Source organism: Esox lucius, chromosome 7 (genome assembly GCF_011004845.1).
Source record: "Esox lucius isolate fEsoLuc1 chromosome 7, fEsoLuc1.pri, whole genome shotgun sequence".
Taxonomy (NCBI): Eukaryota; Metazoa; Chordata; class Actinopteri; order Esociformes; family Esocidae; genus Esox; species Esox lucius.
The window spans coordinates 11,251,421-11,268,440 of record NC_047575.1 but is presented as its reverse complement, the minus strand read 5'-3'; the positions used below and the strand labels follow the sequence as shown (position 1 = coordinate 11,268,440).

At 45.5% G+C, this 17,020-nt stretch overlaps 1 protein-coding gene across 1 annotated transcript; it reads left to right on the top strand.

The window, feature by feature from the left end:
• Positions 1 to 344: 344 nt before the first annotated feature.
• On the top strand, positions 345 to 15,966 carry hhla2a.1 (HERV-H LTR-associating 2a, tandem duplicate 1). The gene is made up of 8 exons (XM_034293079.1): positions 345 to 754; positions 7,796 to 8,107; positions 8,604 to 8,870; positions 9,434 to 9,754; positions 13,315 to 13,449; positions 13,607 to 13,642; positions 14,153 to 14,179; positions 14,414 to 15,966. The coding sequence occupies exons 1-8, from the start codon at positions 676 to 678 to the stop codon at positions 14,455 to 14,457; spliced, it is 1,221 nt and encodes a 406-aa protein (XP_034148970.1). The 5' UTR covers positions 345 to 675; the 3' UTR covers positions 14,458 to 15,966.
• The last annotated feature ends 1,054 nt before the right edge of the window (positions 15,967 to 17,020 follow it).

Here is a 17,020-nt window from a genome sequence, read left to right as displayed (position 1 = left end):
ACATGATGTTTGTGTGTGTGTGTGTGTGTAATTGGCTTCTGTTGAAAAACAGTATGAATTAACTATCTTAGCACACTGGATGTACATTCATCACTCAGAGAAGGTTCACTAATAAGAGAAGTAAAAGTGGTGACCCAGCGACGTGGAAATAAATGAATCAGACGATGAGTTTCTAGGAGGCGTGTGTGTGGGAATGGGGTGGGGAGGTTTGACAGGCAGGTGAAAGGGGGAAAGAGGCGTTTCTAGGTAACACAACGTAACCAATGACTCCAAGTGCCTCAAGGTCTTTGTAGATGGGGTGTGCATTTCAGACCAACCTGCCTGCACTGCCGCTCCCTCCCCTGTCCTGTCTCTCTTCTCACTGTGAGAGGAGCTAGTTGCTCTCACTGAGGTATGCACAGAGACAGCCTTCCTGCTCTGACACAAGTGGTTCCAGAATAACTTTTTTATGTGTCTGTCGGTGGTATTCTGGTTTCCAGTGAAATATACCATTTGGATCCTTCAAAGCTGCAGCGGATGCTTTCAGTCTTCACCATCCCTGAGGCTAAGTTGGGAGATCTAAGACCAACCAAGACACCGCTTGAGATTCAAGGAGCTCCTAGTTGATTTAGGAGTCCCACAGATTGGATTAAGGACTGGTGTGAAGCACAACTATTTGTGTGATTCTGTGAATATATGAGAATGGTGAAGGCCTTTGTTCAAACTTGCTTAAAGTTGCTGTTGATTTTCACCTTTGTCAAGTGTAAAATCCCAGGTAAGAAAATCTCTCTCCCCTCGAAGGTATTATAGTGTGTGAGTTGTCAGAATAGGCAAAAGACATGGCATGGGATGTCTTCATTGTAACTGCGCTGAGTAAGGAGACAAATGATCGGACTCCTGTATGCTTCTGAATACATTTACTCTAATCTATATCTCCACTAAAAACATCCCCTATCCCAGAGCACTTTAAAAGGTTAGACATATGTTTTGCATTTGGAGTCCCTCAGTTGATCATCCGATTGTGTTTTTGTTCAAGCAGTGCCCAAAGCCTGTTTTGGCGCTCTTTCTTTGCCTAAAACCAAACAGGCATCTGAAAAACAGAAAGATATCAACAAAAGTAACAAGCAGGAGCTTAGAGTTTCCTTTCCATCGTAAAAAAGGTGTGGAATGTTCCATAAAACAAATCCTGTGTCATTTATTACCAGATGAGGAGTATACAAGGCAACTTTAATAAGGTTTGGAGGTCATATATTTGATTAAGTTAGAAAGGGGGGGGGTGTATTGAAAACCTGCCCACATCAGAGGAGGTACCAGCTCAGTCTCTTCCTGCTGGCCTTCTCCAAAAGAAACAATTGTGACTGTCTCACTAGACCCTGTGGCCATGTAGGGTGATCGAGTCCGAGTGCAAGGCTGGGCGCCCAGACAGCTACCCAACGTGCCAGAGTTCTTCCACCCAGGTCTCACATAACAGATACCAGCTCTACTATCAAATGCAGTTTACGGACGCAGTGTTGTTGCTGTGTCTATATGTATGCATTTCGCACGTCTACGCCTTTGTGGTGGGAGTTGTTTTGTATTCAGTTGCCAAACTCTCAGGAGATGTTGTGGGGAAATCGGTAGGAAGGAGTAAAGTGTTTGGGGGGGGGGGGGGGGGGGGTGCTTCACGATGCCAGAGCTGGTTGTGTCGTTGGTTGTGTGGTTACTCTGTATCCATAACAAAAGATCTTTGTGGCGGGTCGGATTGATGGGCCCGGTGGATCGGATGACCAGCTCTTCTTGGCCCTTCTTTGATTCATGCATTCCGTGCACGGAGGCGTGTGCGTGGAGGGGGTTGGGGAATTTGTCTAGCAGGTGGACGTGCATCTGCTTGTCTGAGTGCATGGACATGGGCGCAGTATGCGTGGCTCCTGAGATATCTCAACACCTTTTTGGAATAGGATTTTTTTTTTTGCAGATCTCCTTGACTTCAATCAAAAAAGTGACAGTTTTGTTCCAAAACACAGTTACACAGGACACATTGTGGGCATCAATATTTGGCAACATAAGCAATAATTTCAAATGGAAAGAGTATGTGGTGACTAAATTCTTCATTTCCAGGACGATGAATCCTTGAAGGTGGTCTCTGGTCAGTGAGCCGGATTCCCGGTGTGTCCTCTGAGTGATTCCTCTGAGTGATTCCTCTGAGTGATTCCTCTGAGTGATTCCTCTGAGTGATTCCTCTGAGTGATCCTGTAGGCCACCCTGTCTGTAAAGGCCATCTGGCCCTCACCAGGCTTCTGTTGGTTCTGGCGTAAGGTCGTTCCCACTGTCCTGCAGTATTTAGACTGGCCGACGTCACCGAGACCAAGGTCAGCAGTCTCTTCTGGTAGGAATTTTGCTGAAGGAGATGAAATACGTCCACTCTGAGCGTTGCTCACATCTCTGACTTTTCACACTGGCACATTCTGTACAGTCTGGCATAATGTTTGAGGGAATCGTCTGTCTAAGGAGGACAGTAAAATGACCAGTAATTCACCAGTGAACATGGATTGTTACATTGCACAGGGAAACATATAGTTGTAACCAGTGGCGTTTTTATATGTCAAATATTGGTGGGGCACAAACCATTTTAAAATATAGGATACATACCAGTAAAGCTACAAAACTCCCTCTTGCTACTGATGTGTTTATTTAACACATCAACAAACAGCGTGGCCCCACAAAACACTTTTAATGACAGAGCAGCTTTCTTCTACCAGGTGTTGTAGTACACATACTGGAGAGAGAGAGAGACCTTCTTGTGTAATTGCTCTCCTTCTCTCTCACACACATGTAAAATTACCACTGTCACATTTACAAACCTAAATTAAGAATGCAACCAAGCTCAGAACCAATGAGCCTACAGGGCCATTCATGAACAGCAATGAGCTCAACACCACTGAAGGCCACAACGAAGCGGAAAGACAACTTGTTAGGGATACAGATCCATTCTATGACAACAACCTTAATAGATAAGCATGGGCACACTGACACTCATCACCATCTTTATCAATCGATCCAGCACAAAAATATGAACAATGCACGAACCAGCACCACAAAGGCAGGATGATAAAATATGCTTTCACTCATTAAGGCTGAGGGCTCACTTGAAGAGAAAGGTGGCACGGCGGTTCTTCCTCTGGGTAAACTTTTCAATGACTTTGGGAATGAAGTCATGTAGCTGCTGAATCAGCTGGCTTTCGATGGTCAACATGGCCAATGCATTGAGTCGCGGCTGTCCCATGGTATTGCGAGTGAAGGTTTTTACCCTCTTCAAGGTAGAAAAGTTCCTCTCTGACTCGGATGTCGTCATAGGTGTTGTTATGATCATTTTCAGCAGCGTGACAGTCTCAAAAGCCTCCTCTAGGTTGTTCTCATGGATGGATCTTAACAGAGACTGGGCCGTCTTACCAGTGTGAAGCTCAGTGTGGCGGTACAGAGTGGTCAGCTCAGACTTAAACTTTTCCTTGTTTCCTAGGGGCCATAGTTTCACCACAGTCAAGCTCAGATGTAGGGAATGACAGGACAAATTGTGGGAAGAGCGAGCTGTCAACCAGCTTGGCAGCGATCAGGTGGTCACTTTGTGAAAACCTCTGCTCCACCTGGGAGATGACTGTGTCGCATGCCTCCTCCATCACCGGCGCTGTGTTGGTTTCCCGTCGGCCTGGCTCGTCTGTTTCATCTTAAACGGTGGCAGCCCATTCATCCATTTGCTTCCGCATATTCTGGACATTCTCCTTGAAATGGGTGAATGCACTGCTAATCCCAGATGCATCAATGCTCCGTTTTTGCAGAGTGTTGTATAAAACATCAACTTCTGGCATTAAGAAGAAAAAACATCCATCAGCTGCAGAAAGGCTCTGTCCCAGAGTGTTTTTGACAGGCCGTATGCCTCACTTATGGTGGCCTCATCCCATCCTGGTTGTGTCCGTATGTCCTCCATACACAGGAGCAGCACGGATTTCCCAAATCCATTGACAGTTTTACTTTTAATGTTCCATCATACATCGGGTGGCCTTGGAATGCGTCTCTGTGTTGCCTCAGCAAGTGCCACAACACGTTTTGGAGCGCCAGAGAAATAGGTGGCAAAAGCAGTTAAATCTGCAAAAAACACCTTCAGGATGCTCATCCTTCCTGAACAATGTTGCTGCAAGGTCAGGGTCAGCTGGTGAGCATAGCAGTGAGCAAAGTGAGCATGTGGGTATGTCTCTTTCATTAGTGTCTGTACTCCTCGGACATTTCCACTCATTACAGCAGCACCATCATAAGTCTGAGCGATCAGCTGTTCTCCCAGCTTCAGTAGTTCTGGCACACCCTTGATGCTATTAGAGAGGCCGAGTCCAGTTTTATCTTTGACTTCCACAAACTCCAAAAACCTCTCTGTCACTGTATTGTCAGGCAACATGTATCACAACACCACCACCATTTGTGATTTACAGGAGACATCAGTGGTCTCATCTGCCTATATGGCAACAAATGATGTCTCGTCCACTTGCTTGGCAATCTCCTCCCTGTACACTTCATACATACAGTTTAACAGTTCGTTTTGTACAGTGCTAGATGTCCCTTTGAAGATGGGCTGAGCGTCATAGTGCCTCTGAAGTCTCGAATCGCCCTCACACAGTCTCGAAAATGTATCTGAATATTCCAGGATTCAGGGAGTTCACTGACTCGTCGTGCCCCTGCAGTGCGGTTTCACATTTTCCACACAGTTTAATACATGTTATGATCCAACTGAGAACGTACCTGTTTTCCTCCACCTGTTTATTATGCTGCTCAATGGAGCGCCTGTATGCACTGTCAACTTGGGCTGCTACATTAACCCTTCCAAGTAAGACCAATTTCACAGCATTGTCCAGATGACTCCCGCTGCTCTCATGTTTTGCAATCCTCTCAGAAAGATGTTTCAAATCTTTGTAACCCGTCCTCGACCAAGTACCATCTCCTCCAAATAGCAGACACGGAAAACCGAAGAGTGCCTTCTTTTGTATGCTAACCGTTAGCCACTTTTTTTTTCAAAAAACACTCCACGTTAAACCTGCAGTTACTTTTACCAGCAGTTTGAGTGATGACAATATCCCGTGGCTGATGGGCACCAAGTCGGTTTACTTCAAGTTTCTCTTCCAAATAAAGGGTTTCAAACCGGTGCCCGATTATGAAATACACTTTATTCATTTTCATATTATCTGCTGTTTGTGAAGCTAACAAGCTAGCTAAGACAATCTACCCTCCTCGCTCTTCTTGCCGACTAATGTTGGTGCCAGGCAGACAGCCAATCAGTTCTGAAAAAACAAAATGACGCTGTAGTGGGGCTACCGCCTGTCAGCCCCACTTGGCATCAAATTCGTGTGATCTACATTGATCACACTAACATTCTCAGCATGTGTATTCATATTTTCACACGTACAGTGTACATTGCATTGTGAGAGAGGCCCCACATTCACACGTAGCCTATGGCCTACTACTGCAAACTCAGATCGGCAGAACGCAGTCTGAGGCAGCAAGGCAGGGACCAATGAACATGAAATAAAATCCTGACACAAATGATATATGCAATTTAGCAAGATAATAAATTACAGGAATTAATCTTCAAGAAATAAAAATAACATAATTTTGTTGCAGTTCTTTCTGTTGACAACAGGTGGGGCTGTGCCACACCTGCCCCTAATGACCAGTCGCCCCTGGTTGTAACCACATCTGTGCGCAACAAATTACTCTAAGAACTGTTTAGAATAGGCTGTGCGATTACCAGTTTCAAGGGTGTTACCAACTACTCATCCAGTCAAACCTTGCATTTACCTCAACAATTTTAATGTACGGCCAGCTCTGTTAGCTTTAGGTGTGCCGCTATAACCATAGACGCCGGAGCTCTTGTGGAATGTGTGGTGACTACAATGTATGAGAGGGTTCACCAACAGGACAGTGCTAGAGACAGGATGAGAGTATACCGTCCTAACGCCGTCAGTGTGTTTTTTCAGGTGTTCTTCACTGGGACATGATGACACAAATGACCAGTGAGGTAACACGTACACAATTAACTTTTCCATGAAAAATTTATTGAATGTATGATACGTTGGTCAGCAATTATTTAGTCTTCCACTGTTCCAGCAGCAATGGCTATGTGACTGCGCCAAACCATTATTTGACCTCGGCTTGCATTAAAAACTATCAACATTCTTGTTTTATTGGAAGCTTAGAGCCCTCATAATGTGTGCATGTTTGCCTAGTTTAACCATGGCATGGAACCTATTGAAAAATGTAACCTATAAGTAAGATGGAAGAAGTGGGAGGAAGGTTAATGCAGTACATATTGTTTGAGTCAAGTGAGATGGGAACCACTGCAAGTTAATTCTGAAGCATGTAGGCCTACATCTGAAAGAGATTAAAACACAGTTACCCACATTGTAGCTACACTACCGTTCAAGGTTTGGAGTCACTTAGACATGTCATTGTTTACCATGAAAACATACATGACGGCATGAGATTGAATACAATGTACAGCAAAATGAATAGGACATATTGTGATTGACAAGGTTAGAAATAATGAAAATATTTTATTATTGAAATGATAATTGTATCCTTCAAACTATGTTTTCGTCAAAAGATCCTCCACTTGCAGTAATTACACCCTTGCAGACCTTTGGTATTCTAGCTGTCAGTATGTTGAGGTAATCTGAAGGGATTTCATCCCACGCTTCCTGAAGCACCCTCCCACAAGTTGGGTTGGTTTGATTACGTACCGTACAGTCAACCTGCTCCCAAAACAGCTCAGTTGAGTTGTGATCCAGTGACTGTGCTGACCACTCCATTATAGACAGAGTACCAGCTGACTCCATCTACACTAAATAGCCTTCCTTCATCAAGATCCCTTTTACCCTGTACAAATCCCCCAGTTTACCACCAACCAGACCATCACATTGCCTCCACCAGGCTTGACAGATGGCATCAAGCACTCCTCCAGCATCTTTTTATGTGGTCTGCAGCTCACAAATGTTCTTTATTCAACTGTTTTCCCTTTTTTTCCGGTCTGAGAAATGGCTTTGCAACTCTGCCTAGAAGGCCAGCATCCCTGAGTCGCCTCTTCACTGTTGGCGTTGAGACTGGTGTACTGCGGGTACTATTTAATAAAGCTGCCCGTTGAGGAACTTTGAGGCGTCTGTTTCTCAAACTAGACACTCTAACCTATTTGTCCTCCCTGTTCAGTTGTGCACCAGGGCCTCCCACTCCTCTTTCTATTCTGGTTAGAGACAGTTTGCTCTGTTCTGTGAAGGGAGTGTTGTACACATCATTGTATGAGATCTTCAGTTTCTTGGCATTTTCTTATGAGGAATAGCTTTTATTTCTCAGAACAAGAATAGACCAACAAATTTCAGAAGAACGTTTTCTGTTCCTGAACATTTTGATCCTGCAATCAAACGCACAATTGCTGATGCTCCAGATATTCAACTAGTCTAAAGAAGGCCATTTCTTCTTTAATCAACACAACAGTTTTCAGATATGCTAACATAATGCAACAGAGTCTCTGAAGGCCTATGTAGATATTCCATAAAATTCTGCTGTTTCCAGCTATAATAGCTATTTACAACATTAACAATGTGTACACTGTATTTCTGATCCACTTGTTATATATATATATATATATATATATATATATATATATATATATATAAGACAAATAAAAATAAAAAAGTGACCCCAAAGTTTTCAACGTATATGGAAACTACTGAATGTTATTTCTGAAGTGTTTAGTCCTTCATCTGAAAGTCACATTTCCCCTCACTGCTCTCTTTACCTCTAGATGCCCATGTGACATGTCCGTTCTCAGGACACTGTGTGCTGCCCTGCAGCTTCAAACCCAGTGGAAATGAAAACATAATCTGGTACCAACAGGAGGTGCTCGTCCTCAGTCAATCCCAGCAGGATGGACACCAATCGGACCAGCCTCCCCAGGTCCACAGTACCAGGATGTACCTCCTCCAGGAACAACTCTCCAAGGGAAATGCCTCGCTCCATCTTAACGAGTGTGGCATCAAGGACCGAGGCCGCTACAGGTGTCTGGTCAACAGCACACTGGATCAACAAGAGTCCTTTGTCATCATGAAAGTGGAGGGTGGGTTGCTGACGCTATATAAAGCTGGATTATGGGGCTGGGTACCCTGTTATCAAATGCTTTTATCATATCTTGTGTTATATACCTTGTGTTGTGAAGGTCAAGACAAGTGAATAATATTTTGTGTCAACCGGCTGTATTCTAGCTGTTTAGTGCTAAAGCTAAATGGCCAAATCAGCGTTTCCCAATCCCTGTTCTGTAAATAGTGTTGTTAGGAAAACTGAAAAGAATTGGGTTTGGTTTATCCATATAACAAGGTTTACATTACTAACCTTGTGTAGCCACTAAATGCCTTTGTCCTAATTAGACAGAAATGTACGACTCACATGAACATTCAGAATTCAAACCACCCAGTTAGAAAGGACATATACACAACACATTACACATAAAGTACAAAACAGGAGCTTTCAAATAGTATTTCTCACAAAAATCCCAGAAAGCCTCTTTATGGCTGTTACTTCCTGTTAATCCTGGCTGTCTGTCACTGTTATTTCAGCTCCCATCAAGATTGTTACCATGGAAAAGAGGTCTAACAAAGAGGTTCTGTGTCAGTCTAAGGACATCTTCCCTGCTCCCCGTGTACAGTGGTCCACTCTGCCCAGAGAAGACAACCTGAGACCCACCACACAGATGGTTCCCAATTCTAAGGGCCTGTACTCCATTCAAAGCAAGCTGAGAATGTCTGAAAACATCCTCACCTACATCTGCACTGTTAACTCCACGTACGGATCCCAGTCTTGGAGAAGTTCCCTGCAAGAAAGAGGTAGGGCATGATCAGCATTTACACTCTTCCACTCCTCTCTCCCTCTTTCTACACTCTCAATCTCCTCTTTCCTCCTCTCTCCCCCCAGCCTCCCCCCACTCCCTCATTTTACAATTGTGTAGCCTATGGTTAATGTTTGTAGCTATTCTCAGCCAAACATGGATAGATAAAAGACAGTGCACTCATGCCATTAAAATCTGAAAAAAATAAGTCTTTTTCACTGACACTAATGGGATAGTTGCAGGCCCTGGTCATTTTAGCTGTGAACTTCCAGCAAGTCCAGACAGGAAGAGGGTAAGTGAAAGGGTCCACTCCTATCAAAAGCGGTCCGAGCCAGAATACAGTGATAAGCGGACTAATTGTTAGACCACGCGTTTTCATACCCATGGTTAGGTCAGATTTCTCACCATTATATACGGTATCTTAAGCTGGAGGTGGCTAATGTCTGTGAAATTAGACGATTAACTGAATTTACACTGCCCCCTAGTGTTTCAGAGAGTAACTATGGCAATGAGGCCAAACAGGAATCACATTGTTTTTAAATAAACTTATTTCAACCACAGTGTTGGTTGGAAAAGTGGGGCGAGAGCTGTCCATCCCCTGCATCGCTCCACACAACCTCCAGATTTTCTCCCTCACCTGGACCTTCACTAGAACCAATAAGTCCTCAATCATCCTGAGCTACAACAACAGAACCATACACACCTCCAACAACTGGTTGGGCCAGGCTGGACTGGAGCAGCACCAGATTCTGAAGGGAAATGGATCCCTCCTCCTCAAACACCCAAAGACTCAGGAAAACACAGGGACCTACACATGTACACTCTCAGGTCTCCAGAGCAGACACGTGGCTCAAACAAACGTCACTATCAGGTCAAAGGCAGGTACGTGAACATCATATATGTTTTTATATTATATATTAAAAGATACATTTTATGTAAAGAAATGTATAATAACAAAAACAATAATAATAATAATAATTGATTACATTTGTAAAGTAATTTACATCATAAAACAATAATCTCAAATTGCATACAAATACAAATAATGGAGAAAAGAAATCTGTATTTTTAGTGCTATGTCACCATGATTTATCCATCCATCTTCTTCCGCTTATCCGGGGCCGGGTCGCGGGGGCAGCAGTCTAAGCAGGGATGCCCAGACTTCCCTCTCCCCAGACACTTCCTCTAGCTCTTCCGGGGGGACACCGAGGCGTTCCCAGGCCAGCCGGGAGACATAGTCCCTCCAGCGTGTCCTAGGTCTTCCCCGGGGTCTCCTCCCGGTGGGACGGGACCGGAACACCTTCCCAGGAAGGCGTTCCGGAGGCATCCGAAAAAGATGCCCAAGCCACCTCAGCTGACCCCTCTCGATGTGGAGGAGCAGTGGCTCTACTCTGAGCTCCTCCCGGGTGACCGAGCTTCTCACCCTATCTCTAAGGGATCGCCCAGCCACCCTGCGGAGAAAACTCATTTCGGCCGCCTGTATCCGGGATCTTGTCCTTTCGGTCATGACCCAAAGCTCATGACCATAGGTGAGAGTAGGAACGTAGATTGACTGGTAAATCGAGAGCTTCGCCTTGCGGCTCAGCTCTTTCTTCACCACGACAGACCGATACATCGACTGCATTACTGCAGAAGCTGCACCGATCCGTCTGTCAATCTCCCGTTCCATCCTTCCCTCACTCGTGAACAAGACCCCTAGATACTTAAACTCCTCCACTTGAGGCAGGCACTCTCCACCAACCTGAAGTGGGCAAGCCACCCTTTTCCGACTGAGGACCATGGCCTCGGATTTGGAGGTACTGATTTTCATCCCCACCGCTTCACACTCGGCTGCAAACCGTCCCAGTGCATGCTGAAGGTCCTGGTTAGAAGGGGCCAACACGACAACATCATCTGCAAAGAGCAGAGACGAAATCGTGTGGTCCCCAAACCTGACACCCTCCGGCCCCTGGCTGCGCCTAGAAATTCTGTCCATAAAAATTACAAACAGAACCGGTGACAAAGGGCAGCCCTGCCGGAGTCCAACATGCACTGGGAAAGTCTGACTTACTGCCGGCAATGCGGACCAAGCTCCTGCTTCGGTTGTATAGGGACCTGACAGCCCTTAGCAAAGGACCCAGGACCCCATATTCCCCAAGCACCCTCCACAAGATGTCGCGAGGTACACAGTCGAATGCCTTCTCCAAATCCACAAAACACATGTGGGTATAGAGGGTATAGAGCTGGTCCAGTGTTCCACGGCCCGGACGAAAACCACACTGTTCCTCCTGAATCCGAGGTTCTACTATCGGCCGTATTCTCCTCTCCAGAACCCTGGCATAGACTTTCCCGGGCAGGCTGAGAAGTGTGATCCCCCTATAGTTGGAACACACCCTCCGGTCCCCCTTCTTAAAAAGAGGGACCACCACCCCGGTCTGCCATCCCAGAGGCACTGTCCCCGACCGCCACGCGATGTTGCACAGGCGTGTCAACCAAGACAGCCCCACAACATCCAGAGACTTGAGGTACTCAGGGCGGATCTCATCCACCCCCGGTGCCTTGCCACCGAGGAGTTTCTTGACCACCTCTGTGACTTCAGCCCGGGTGATGGACGAGTCCACCTCTGAGCCCTCATCCTCTGCTTCCTCAATGGAAAACATGTCAGCGGGATTGAGGAGATCCTCGAAGTACTCCTTCCACCGCCCAACGACATCCTCAGTTGAGGTCAACAGCTGCCCACCTCTACTGTAAACAGCGTTGGTAGGGCACTGTTTCCCTCTCCTGAGGCGCCGGATGGTTTGCCAGAATCTCTTCGAGGCCAGCCGATAGTCCTTCTCCATGGCCTCACCGAACTCCTCCCAGGCCCGAGTTTTTGCCTCCACAACCACCCGGGCTGCAGCCCGCTTGGCCTGTCGGTACCCGTCAGCTGCCTCAGGAGTCCCACAAGCCAACCAGGCCTGATAGGACTCCTTCTTCAGCTTGACGGCATCCCTTACTTCCGGTGTCCACCACCGGGTTCGGGGATTGCCGCCTCGACAGGCACCGGAGACCTTACGGCCACAGCTCCGAGCGGCCGCTTCGACAATGGCGGTGGAGAACATGGTCCACTCGGACTCAATATCTCCAACCTCCCTCGGGATCCAGTCGATGCTCTGCCGGAGGTGGGAGTTAAAGATCTCTCTGACAGGAGACTCGGCCAGACGTTCCCAGCAGACCCTTACAGTACGCTTGGGCCTGCCGAGTCTGTCCAGCTTCCTCCCCAGCCATCGGATCCAACTCACCACCAGGTGGTGATCAGTTGACAGCTCCGCCCCTCTCTTCACCCGAGTGTCCAAGACATACGGCCGCAGGTCAGATGAGACGACAACAAAGTCAATGGTGCCACGTGCACTGATGGACACCCTTATGCTTGAACATGGTGTTCGTTATTGACAAACTGTGACTAGCACAGAAGTCCAATAACTGAACACCACTCGGGTTCAGATCAGGGGGGCCGTTCCTCCCAATCACGCCCCTCCAGGTGTCACTGTCGTTGCCCACGTGGGCGTTGAAGTCCCCCAGTAGAACAATAGAGTCCCCAGTCGGAGCACTTTCCAGCACCCCTCCCAGAGACTCCAAGAAGGTCGGGTACTCTGCACTGCCGTTCGGCCCGTAGGCACAAACAACAGTGAGAGACCTATCCCCGACCCGTAGGCGCAGGGAAACGACCCTCTCGTTCACCGGGGTAAACTCCAACACATGGCGGCAGAGCTGGGGAGCTATGAGCAAACCCACACCAGCCCGCCGCCTCTCACCATGGGCAACTCCAGAGTGGTGAAGAGTCCATCCTCTCTCAAGGAGTGTGGTTCCAGAGCCCAAGCCGTGCGTAGAGGTGATCCCGACTACCTCTAATCGGAACCTCTCAACCTCACGCACTAACTCAGGCTCCTTCCCCGCCAGCGAGGTGACATTCCACGTCCCTAGAGCCAGTTTCCGTGTCCAGAGATCGGGTTGTCTAGGCCCCTGCCTTCGACTGCCGCCCGATCCTCTTTGCACCGGCCCCTTATGGTCCCTCCTGTGGGTGGTGAGCCCACGGGAGGGCGGCCCCACGTCACCCGTTCGGGCTGAGCCCGGCCGGGCCCCATGGGGGAAGGCCCGGCCACCAGGCGCTCGCATTCGAGCCCCAACCCCGGGCCTGGCTCCGGGGTGGGGCCCCGGCTGCGCCATACCGGGCGACGTCACGGTACTCAAAATGTTATTCTTCATTAAGGGGTTTTGAACCGCTCTTAGTCTGACCCGTCGCCTAAGACCTGTTTGCCTTGGGAGACCCTACCAGGGGCATATAGCCCCAGACAACATAGCTCCTAGGGTCACTCGGGTACTCAAACCCCTCCACCACGTTAAGGTGGCAGTTCTTGGAGGGGCTCCATGATTTATTAATGTTGAAATATTTACACTTGCTTTTGTTTTGTCTAATATTCTAGAAGAGATGACAATTGCTGAAAACCCGTCTGGATGTTCAGCGGAAAGAAATTCCAGCATGTGGCTGGTTGCTGTAGTAATTGCAGTGGTAGTGGTGGCAGCGGTAGCAGCTCTGCTGCTGTATAGAAAACGAAGAGGTGAATACAGAAACGTAAGGTATCATGGGTAAAATATGACTGACTGACTTATCTTCAAGCAACATTTAAAGAAAAAAATGTATGCAAGGTGTTTTTGATAGAACTAAGAATATGAGACCAAAAGGATGTGATGACCCATGATGTATGTACTCCTTAGCCAATCAGCAGCAGTCTGATGGGATCGCTGTGGAGGACACTGTTGTGGAAATTTCTTTACTCAGTGAGAATACATTGTATAAAGGATAGAGTCCCACTGTTAAGATAGGTACAGGAATGTGTGGGATCTGGTATTTGCATAGGGGACATCTATTGTCTGTCCAGATGCAGATCAATGGGTTTTAGGACAGGATAGGAGAAGATACAACAGGGGGAGTAAGGCCAGTTTGCCCCTTTGGGTAAACACTACAGTAAACATGGCAGGAAGGATAAGGTTGGGGAAGATAGCATTTGACGTGTGTGATAGAACAAAGGGAAAGGTGTTTGATTGACATGAAACAGATGGCAGCATCTTACCACACCCCTTTTTCCTATGTAATAAATACTGTCGAAATGATGTTTTTATTTAGAAACTATCCACCGTTACTTTGTAACCTGTATACTTTCTCCTTGCAAGCAAGATTAAAACCGTTTATTGCGCAATTGATTTCTCCTGTCTTACCTACCATTTTCATAGAACTTTGGAATTTTAGAAATTGCCATCACAACACTGAGGCACAGCCAATGAAAACAAGTATGTGAACGCCAATTTGGCAAATATCATGACTCTGCATTCATGGTGCTTTTGTACTAAACCAGTTCCCACAGATTGTATACAATTCTGCATGGGCAACCTTCAGTTGGATCCTAGCCTGGATACCGTTGAATTATTTGAAGTACACTAGTTAGAAATAAAAATGTATTCTTATTTTTAGTTGGCACCAACTACCCTCTCCCACTGATTTGCCTCTCCATCTCTCCCTGATAGTTAAAACAGCTGAGGATTTGCCAGTGGATAATCACCAACTGTGACAGCAGACCACTTCCACATACAGAAAATCTGACTGACAAGGCCTTCTAGATGACATGATCAAGCATGCTTTTCTAGCTTGACTCATTTGGAAAATATGCCAGAGGTCCTCAACCAGAGCCAAGGGAAATAGTGGTGCTGGGGGTGTTGTAATCTCAGCACCCTCTGACAAGATTCGGAAACCACTTTTATCTTTGTTCTATCCCCTAATCGTGCTACCAATTTGCTCAGAGATGCCTTGCCCTTCCATGGTATGTAAGTAACTCCTGTATAGAGAAGTTAACATGCTGTGCTGTTGGTAATGGAGCTTGACATGTTCGGTATAACACTAGAATCTTTTGATTTGGAGTGAAATGAAAGCTGGGTAAAAAATGTTATGCTGCACCTTTGAGTGCATCTGTAGTTGTTTTTGTTTGTAAAGGATTCAAGAGCATGAGCACCAGAGGCAGTCAAGAACACAAGACATTGTACTCTCTTACAGTGTCTTCAGAAAGTATTTGAACCCATTCACTTTCTCTGCATGTAGTTGTGTTATGGACATTGTTTCTAATTGTTATTAATTGGTATCAATCTATACACAATACCATATAATTACAAAGCAAAACAAGTAAAAAACTGAAATATCTCATGTACAAATATATGAGTGTTCAGATCCTTTGTTCTGTACTTTTTAAAAGTGCCTTCGGCAGCGATCACAGGTATTCCTGGGTATGCCTCTACCAGTTCTGCGTGCTCAGATTTGGTCAGGCTCTCCAATTTTTCAGAGATTTTCAATGACATTCATGTCTGAGCTTTGGCTAGGCCACTCAAGGACATTTACAAACTTGTCCTGAAGACACTCCAGAGTTCTTTGGGCTGTGGGCTTTGGGTTGTTGTTGTGTTAAAAGATATATGCCCCAGTCTGAGTTCCTGTGCACTCTAGATTTTTTGTTGTTCAACCATGCCGTCATTTTGACCTGTCGACCAAGCCCTTTCACTGAGAAAGATCCCGATAGCACAATGCTCCATGTTTCACCATAGGGATGGCATTAGTCAAGTGATGAGTGGTACCTTGTTTTCACCCGACATGCTTTGCATTCAGGTCTAATCGTTTTATTTCAGTCTCATCAAACCAGAGAGTCTTGTCATTTAGACTGTATGTCATGTGCCTTTTACTCATATGCTTCTTTCTAACCACTCTTCCATAAATGCCTCATTGATGGAGTGCTGCAGAGATAATTGTCTTGCTTTTGTTTAGCTCTTGCACATGCATTGTGAAGTGGGGGCCCTTATAGACAGAGTTTGGGAGTAACGGATTACAGAAAATCAGTAACTGTAATCCGTTACTTTACCAACTAAAATATTGTAATCGGATTACAGATACTTTTGAAAGAATTTATGATTACATTTGGATTACTTCAATTAAAAAGATTAGGTGTGCGACATACTTACGACATGTAAAAACATTGTTATTTGAATTAAAATAACAATTGTACGCCTCAGTTGTTGTGTGTGATCATCATGCGAGCAAAGGTGGGCATGCATAACCAGATTAGTAACCGATGAAGCACTAGTTTAATTTTCTCCGGTTTTGGTTGGTTGGGTGGCTGATAAAAACAGTACAGTATATCTACGCTTATATTAGCCGACCCATATAAAATGTGATTTAGTTATCTACTATCAACACATTTCTGAGAACAATGATAGGCAACAAGGTTTATTTGTCAAATGCACCGAACAACAGCCAGAAAGAGTTGCACCGAAGAACTCGTACAGGAATTGTTAGGAAGATTAGGGAACTATTTGTTAGATACCTGTAATATGACGCTGCCTTCAACATAGAACATCATATGGAATTTATCACGATATTTGAGGAGAAAAGGTGTGTTGGGAAGCACTCAAAGGATGATTGCATTTGATGTAGCCAACTCAACTCTGTCCATACAAGTAGGCCATGTGATTCTGCCTGCTTTGCATCTCAGACAATTGCGTTCATTGGTTATCATTGGCTGCTGAAGACTTTGACTTTAAGCTAAAAGCGCAGGTGTATAATCACAGTTTATTTCTTTCTTTTATGTTTTGAAAATCCATCTCATTGTAGCCCTAATAATCGCAGGGTACATTCGCCCGAGTAAAACGTATTTGTGTGCGGATATGCCTGGGGTTTCTGTAACGTTTTGACTGGTGGTTTGTTGGTGGTTGTGGAGCAAAACATCGGACTCCTGTAGATTTAGTGTACGCGCGAAAATCTACGGATTTCTTGATTTTTATATACAATAATGTCAATACCATTTTTGAGAAATTACCATTTACTGCCAAAAGGTCTTCAATTGGTTATAGGTTATTCCCATATGTTTTCTAATGCCTCTTAATATGAAAGTAATCAGATTACTTTACTGAGTTTGAGTAATCAAAAAGTTACGTTATTGATTACAAATGTGGACAGCTAACTTGTAATTGTAACCGATTACTTTTATAAAGTAACCTACCCAACCCTGCTTATAGACAGGCACGCACCTTCCTAAATCTTTTGCCACAGGTACACCTCAATAATGATAAAAGCAATTCTGGAGTGTGATCGCAAGT